This window comes from Echinops telfairi, unplaced genomic scaffold (assembly GCF_000313985.2).
Source record: "Echinops telfairi isolate 266 unplaced genomic scaffold, ASM31398v2 ScPeMD7_7457;HRSCAF=8495, whole genome shotgun sequence".
Lineage (NCBI taxonomy): Eukaryota > Metazoa > Chordata > Mammalia > Afrosoricida > Tenrecidae > Echinops > Echinops telfairi.
Genome location: NW_022111357.1, coordinates 7,748,155 through 7,754,836, shown reverse-complemented (window position 1 = coordinate 7,754,836; position 6,682 = coordinate 7,748,155). Strand labels below are relative to the sequence as shown.

The window sequence follows — 6,682 nt, the reverse complement described above, 5'->3', positions numbered from 1 at the left end:
CAAGCCTCCTCCAGAGCTGAGCTAGAGCCCCCAGGTCCATGGAGCCCTGTAGACTCCAGGCCTCCGCCCCCACTCTACCCCACCCAGGGCTCTGTACCCCTCGGGGGAGCCGGCATTTGGGTTTGGGCCCTGAGGACAGAGCTGTTCCCTGCTGAGGGGAGAAGAGAGGCAAAGGGCAGTGGCCCAGCAAACAGAGAGCCTGGCAGGGACCTCAGAGCAAGCTGGGGGTGGGGACAGACAGGTCACCTCATCTCCAACCACAGCCAGCTAGTGGCTTTGCTTCCCGTGTGGGCTGTGTCTGTGTGAGTCCCTTGTTTTGGCTTGACCTCCAGGGTCCTCTCTCTCTCCAGAACCCAGCCATGATCTTGACTGATCCCCAGAGTTGGTCCCTTCCAGGGTGGCATGGCCCCTGTACTCCCTCCAGGCCCTGGGGTGCACAAGTGAAGGAGCCATGCTAGGAGTTATTTATACGCTCCTCTAGCTTTTATTTGCTTGTTCTGTTGCCTAGCAACCAAATCAGCTGCTGCACCAACCCCACCTGATTTCAGCTTAAAAATAAACCAGGCAGCTGAGAGGACACTGCAGGGTGGCCAGGGCCGCCAGGCCTCCTGGATGTCGCTCCCTGGTTCAGGACTTAAAAGCTGAGCCTCGCCTGAATCAGAGAAGGACAGGAACCCTCACCGTCCCAAATCTGTGGGAGCAGGCACCTCTCTTCCCCCACTCCCCACACCATGAGAACAAGAGGGGGTGGGAAGCTTGGGACATGGCCACCATCACCACCCAGTGCCTCTCCCTACACCACAACTCCAGCCCTTCTACCACAGAGAGTGGTGGGGTGGGTGGCTGGGGCCTGCAGTGGAGGTCCAAACCCCAGTGTGGGCAAGTGTGGCCCCACGTGAAGGGGAGGGAAGCCCTCTCCGGGGTGAATGCCCTTGGGCCCGGCCAAGGTATATGGGGAACGCACCTGGTCACCTCCCTTCACCTACGCTTGGCCTGCCTCTTGCAGCTGTGCAGTGACCGACTCCCCTGAACCTTCTCCCGCAGATCGGAGCCTGCAGCTGAGCGCATGGGAGAGCAGCATTGTGGACCGTCTGATGACGCCCACTCTCTCCTTCCTGGCAAGGAGTCGCAGCGCAGTCACACTACCCCGCAATGGCCGGGACCAGGGTAGGGGCAGCGGCCCCGCGAGACCACCCGCGCGGGGCGGGACAAGGGCCCGTCTTGCCGCAGGGCCGCACCCCGACCGCACTCATCCCTCTGCAGCCGTGCCCGTGTGCCCGCGCTCGGCCTCCGCCAGCCCCCTGACACCCTGCAGCGCCCCCCGGAGCGGGCACCGCTGCACCGCAGCGGGGGAGCGCCGCAAGCCCAGTGCCGTGGGCAGCCCCTCCCTGGCTCGCCGCCGCCCGGAGGCCTCGCCGGTGAGTGGCCACCCCGCACCTGCACCCCCGAGGGGCAGGGTGCCCGGCCCAGGGAACGCAGCGGCGCTCATATCTTCCGGGCCTCCTCGCCCCGCCAGGTGCAGAAAAAGGAAAAGAAGGACAAGGAGCGGGAAAACGAGAAGGAGAAGAGCGCCCTCGCCCGAGAGCGCAGCCTCAAGAAACGCCAGTCCCTGCCTGCCTCGCTGAGGCCACGCCTCTCAGCGGGCCCCGCCTCCGAGCTCAGGTGGGCACGTTGGGCATTGAGTTCACAAGGTCGGCAGTTGGAAACCATCCGCCTCTCAGACGAGGCTTTCTCCTCCCAGTTAGTCTGGAACCCCCAGGGGCAGTTCTACCCCGCCCTACAGGCTCGCTGTGAGTCGGCATCGATTTGACAGCAGTGAGTTCGGTTCTTTGGTTTGCACTGTCCGGGAAACTCACTGTCAGTGAGTCAATTCTGACTCACAGTTGCAAAGGGCAATGGTTCAAACCCACCCAGCTACTGGCTGGAGAAAGATGAGGCTTTTGGTTCCCCTGAGGTGGGATCACTGAACCAGTCTGAACACGGGTTTGGGCTCAGGTTCTGGCTTATTTGTTGAGCACATACCTCTAGAAGGGAAATTCCTTGAGGGCAGGGTTTGGGGGTTCCGAGTGGTGCTTTAGCATTTTCATCACCGACGTGCCCCGCACCTAAGCCAGTGATCAGCGTCAGTACCTGCTGACGGAATGACTGCACCCTCGGGGACTGTCCTGGTGCTGGGGGCACTTTGTTGAGCAAAGCCAGGCGCGACTCATGCTGGGCTGAAGTTCGCTCTGAGGAGGCAGACACTACAGAGCCCCACAGTGCATCCCTAATCACCAAGTGGGGTCTACCCCTCTGTGAGGGCATCGGGGTGGGTGTGCAGGGGGAGGGGGAGTCCAGGCCAGCTGTGTGCCCCCGGCCTCACTCTTATCTCTTCTCTCAGCCCCAAGTCCAAGGCCCGGCCGTCATCTCCCTCCACGCCTTGGCACAGGCCTGCATCTCCCTGCCCCGGCTCCAGCCCAGGGCCCGGCCATGCTCTGCCTCCAAAGCCACCGTCTCCCCGGGGCACCACTGCCTCTCCCAAGGGACGCATTCGGAGGAAGGAGGAGTCAAAGGAGAGCCCCAACACTCCCAGGCCCGAGGACAAGAGCAGCCACAGCAAGGGCAGGGCTGGTGAGGAGGAGGCCACCACCACCCCCGTCTCACCAGCACCCTCGCCTGTGCCCTCACCCGTCCCAGCCCCACCCCAGAAGGAGCAGCCCACAGTGGAGAGCCCTGCAGGTGGGCATGCAGAAGAGGGGGTCGAGCGGTGGGCAGGGTGGGCCATCTGGGCAGGGTTGCCAGGGGCCTATGTTGGCACACAAGAAGAGGAGTCTCCTGTCCCCTGTGACTCCCGACCCAAGCTGCGGGCCAGAGACGAGGACCCAGCCACAGCCTTTGGGGTGGGCGGGCACCCCTGGAAGCATGGGACGTGCAGGGGCCGTGGGGCGCCTGCGCTGGTGTGTGCTGACTCCTGAGCCCGGTTCCCCCTCCAGGTTCTGCTCCCCCGGTGACCTCTAGCAAACCCATGGCCGGGACCACAGACCGCGAGGAGGCCACTAGGCTCCTGGCCGAGAAGCGGCGCCAGGCTCGCGAGCAGCGCGAACGGGAGGAGCAGGAGCGGCAGCTGCAGGCGGAACGGGACAAGTGAGTGCGCCCACGGGGCCGCGGGTAGGGGTGGGTGGGGGGTCTTGTGGGAGCTGGCGAAGAAGCTCCCCACCGAGCCCCAGTTCCCCTGTCCTCTAGGAGGATGAGAGAGGAGCAGCTGGCACGGGAGGCTGAGGCCCGGGCCGAGCGCGAGGCGGAGGCCAGGAGGCGGGAGGAGCAGGAGGCCCGGGAGAAGGCTCAGGCCGAGCAGGAGGAGCAGGAACGGCTGCAGAAGCAGGTGCCCCTGCGGGTCGGCAGGCGGGCGGCAGTGCCCGGTGGGGCGGTAGGAAGGGGCAGGGGGGGCTCCGAGAGAAGGCTGGACTCTGGCACCCAGTGCTCACACGAGCCCTTGGCAGAAAGAGGAGGCCGAAGCTCGGTCCCGGGAAGAGGCAGAGCGGCAGCGGCTGGAGCGGGAGAAGCACTTCCAGCGAGAAGAGCAGGAACGGCAGGAGCGCAAAAAGGTGCCCGGGGCAGGGGCTGAGAGGGGGACCTGGCGCGTGCGCGCGGTGGGTGGAGTCCGCTCCCAGCTGGGGGTGGGTCGCAGTTCCTGGAACTGGGGGTGGGGGTTGGGAGTGGGGTGCATGGGAGTGATCTTGTCTCGGACTTGTAGCCAGGTGGAGAAGGGGGAAGTAGGGCAGGTTCTGGGTCCTGGCTGCCTGACCCTAGGGAGGTCTGGGAGGTTGGTGTGAACCTTAGGGCGCTAGGGGTGGGGTAGGGTTAGGGCTGGGCCCAGACTGACCCGGTGTGGACCTCCCACAGCGCCTGGAGGAGATCATGAAGAGGACTCGCAAGTCTGAGGCTGCGGAAACCAAGGTCAGCCTCCCACCCTGAGGCCATCCTGTGGGTTGGGCTCCTGGCAGGTGGGGGTTGGAAAAGTAAAGGAGGTGGAGAAAGGTACCCAGCTCAGAGGACGGGAGCTTGGGGGGGGGGCACTCGGGCTGGGCTGAGGGGGAGAGGAACCAAGTGCCTCAGCTGGCATGTCCAAATACCCTTGGAGGCTGACTCCCCTTCCTCTCCAACATAGAAGCAGGATGGAAAGGAGACCAAGGCCCAGGACTCCGGCCCAGGTAAAAGCCCCTGCCTGCCTTATCACTAGCCCCAGTTCTCCCCTCCGTCTCCAGCCCCTACTAATGGGCATTCCTCCTGTGTCCAGAGCTCGTGAACACCGGGGAGGTGCGGCCCTTGGCGCTGCAAAAGGAGGCTGTGCAGAAGGGGGAGCTGGAACCCCAGGATTCCCAGTGGAGGTAGTAGCTCCCAATTCCGGGGACACCCAGCACGGGAGCAGCCTGGCACTGGGGGTGATCTGGGTTTTACAGGGATGTGAGGTGCCTGATTGCTGCCCCACACCCACTCTACCCACAGCCTGCCAAACAAGGAGTCGCCAGGGTCCCTGGTGAACGGCCTGCAGCCCCTCCCAGCACACCAGGAGAACGGCTTCTCCCCCAAGGGGCCCCCAGGGGACAAGAGTCTGGGCCGAAAGCCAGAGGCGCTGTTGCCCTTTGCTGAGGCAGAAGCCTTCCTCAAGAAAGCTGTGGTGCAGCCCCCTCAGGTCACAGGTAGAGACCCCTGAACCCAGGACCCAAATCATTACCTCCACCACCCCACACACCCCACCCCAACAACCCTGCCAGGGCTCCCAGACCCGCCCCCCACTTCCCTGCTCAGCTAGAGCCCTCCCATGGTCCACCCAGACACTCCCCGCCAGCAGTTCACCCTGGCTCTTTTCTTCACAGAAGTCCTTTAGGGAGTTGCAGCAGACCCGGAGCAGCTCCGAGGGCTCCCCTACAGCGTCCTCCAGGATGTCCGGAGGAGAGAGCGACAGAACAAAGCCGGAAGTGGCCTGGGCCCCTGAAGAAGGGGACTCTGTTGTTTTTAACCTGCACCTTATAGACTGACGTCCTTTGGCCAGCGCTGGACCCTGCCCCCCAGTGCACATGTGTGCGCTCACGCATGGACACCTCCCCCCAACACACACACATACACTCACAGCCTCTCTGGCCTCCCCCTTGGGGATGGGCCACCTGTAGTATTTTGCCTTGGTTTGGTGGGGTACAGTGGATGTGAATACTGTAAATAGCTTGTGCTCAGACTCCTTCCGAGCGGAGGGGTGGGTGCAGGAGGCAGACACTCCCCCTCCTCCCCACTAGGCTCCCGGAGAGATCTTCCTCTCTGTATTTAACTATGAGAGGGAACCCAGGTCTGGAGAATGGGGGTCACTGGGGGCCATGGGAACTGGTTTTAGGGGCACCCATGTGCCCTGCCCTCACCTGGAATCAGTGTTATTGCCTCTGATCAAACTTCTCCAGAAATAAAGTGAGAGTAAGTCTGCCAGTCCTGTCTGTCCCTGGGGCTGGCCACGGGGGAGGGGGGGAAGGGCGGGGAGCAGGCGGCTTCCTAAGTTCTATGAATTTGGGGAGCCTAGGGCTTGGGACCTGGTGGCACTGCGAGGCAGCATTGGACTGGTAACCACACGGTTGTTAGTTCAAAGCTACCAGCCGCTCTGAGTGAGAGAGATGAGGCTCTATCTGTTCCTGTAGAGATTTACAGCCTTGGAAACCCTACGTTGGGTTGTTGTGAGTTGGGATTGACTCAATGGCAGTGGGATTGGTTAGGATTTGAAGGTGTCCGTCCTCTGGGGGTATCAGACCTAGTTGTCCTATGATGTGGACTTTCCAGTTTAGTCAGAAATCCATTCACTTATTCACTCAACAGATACTGTTTGTTGCCTATTCTGTACTGGACAGCAGGCGACATGCGAGACGCAGTGCTGAAACAAAACTCACCTCTGTCCTCCTAGAGTTGACGGTCTCGGGAGTGAGTGTCACAGACCCTCTGGTTTGCCTGCACAGCATCCAGCTCACCTCTCTAACCTCATTGCAAAGCACCTTGATCGTGTTCAGGTGGCATCTGCCCAGATGCCGCCCCCTGTGTTTCAGCGGCAGTGGCCCTAGCCCAGGGCTGAATCGGGATTGCCTCAGACATGGACACCTGGCAAGACGCCAGCCAGCAGAGGTGACAAGAACCTGGGGGGTAGGGGGCCTCTCTTAGGCAAGGCTGCTTTGCTTCTCAAAGGAAACACCATGTGCTGGCCAGCCTCTAAGATGTACCCTAAGGTCCCCTGCCTCCTCCTGGCATCCCGGCCCCTGTGTGCTCTCTTCTCACGTGGCATCGGGTTGGCTGCGTGGCCAATAAGACAGCAGAACTAAGGGCTGTGGAAGACCCTGCAGACACTGCTTCCATTCTTCTCACGCTGCTCGGGGGCACTCACTTCGGATGAGGCAGCTGCTGTCCTCAGCCACCTGTGGGGAGGCTGCTGCAGCCCTGCCAATAGCTAGCTACCTGAATAATCTTGGAAGCAGGTCCTCCAGCCCCAGTTAAGCCTTCAGATGCCTGCAGCTTCCTAAGAGATGCGGGCGAGGCCAGCCTGCTCAGTTGCTCCTGGATTTATAGCCCTCAGGGACTGTGAGATAATAAATGCTTGAAATGACCAAGTTTGGGAGTGATTTGTTACACAGCAATAGCTAACTTACACACACAATAAGGAGAAAGCAAGAGGGGG

At 61.9% G+C, this 6,682-nt stretch overlaps 1 protein-coding gene across 1 annotated transcript in view; it reads left to right on the top strand.

The window, feature by feature from the left end:
* The window catches only part of MAP7D1 (MAP7 domain containing 1), a 12,749-nt gene extending 7,295 nt beyond the window's left edge, over positions 1–5,454 (top strand). Inside the window, exons 7-18 of the mRNA XM_045298909.1 lie at positions 1,045–1,167; positions 1,264–1,418; positions 1,517–1,662; positions 2,381–2,718; positions 2,973–3,123; positions 3,223–3,361; positions 3,480–3,584; positions 3,883–3,936; positions 4,148–4,190; positions 4,277–4,367; positions 4,486–4,679; positions 4,857–5,454. Of these exons, the coding sequence (XP_045154844.1) occupies positions 1,045–1,167; positions 1,264–1,418; positions 1,517–1,662; positions 2,381–2,718; positions 2,973–3,123; positions 3,223–3,361; positions 3,480–3,584; positions 3,883–3,936; positions 4,148–4,190; positions 4,277–4,367; positions 4,486–4,679; positions 4,857–4,867 (1,550 nt within the window). The 3' untranslated portion in view covers positions 4,868–5,454. The remainder of the gene's footprint in view (positions 1–1,044; positions 1,168–1,263; positions 1,419–1,516; positions 1,663–2,380; positions 2,719–2,972; positions 3,124–3,222; positions 3,362–3,479; positions 3,585–3,882; positions 3,937–4,147; positions 4,191–4,276; positions 4,368–4,485; positions 4,680–4,856) is intronic.
* The last annotated feature ends 1,228 nt before the right edge of the window (positions 5,455–6,682 follow it).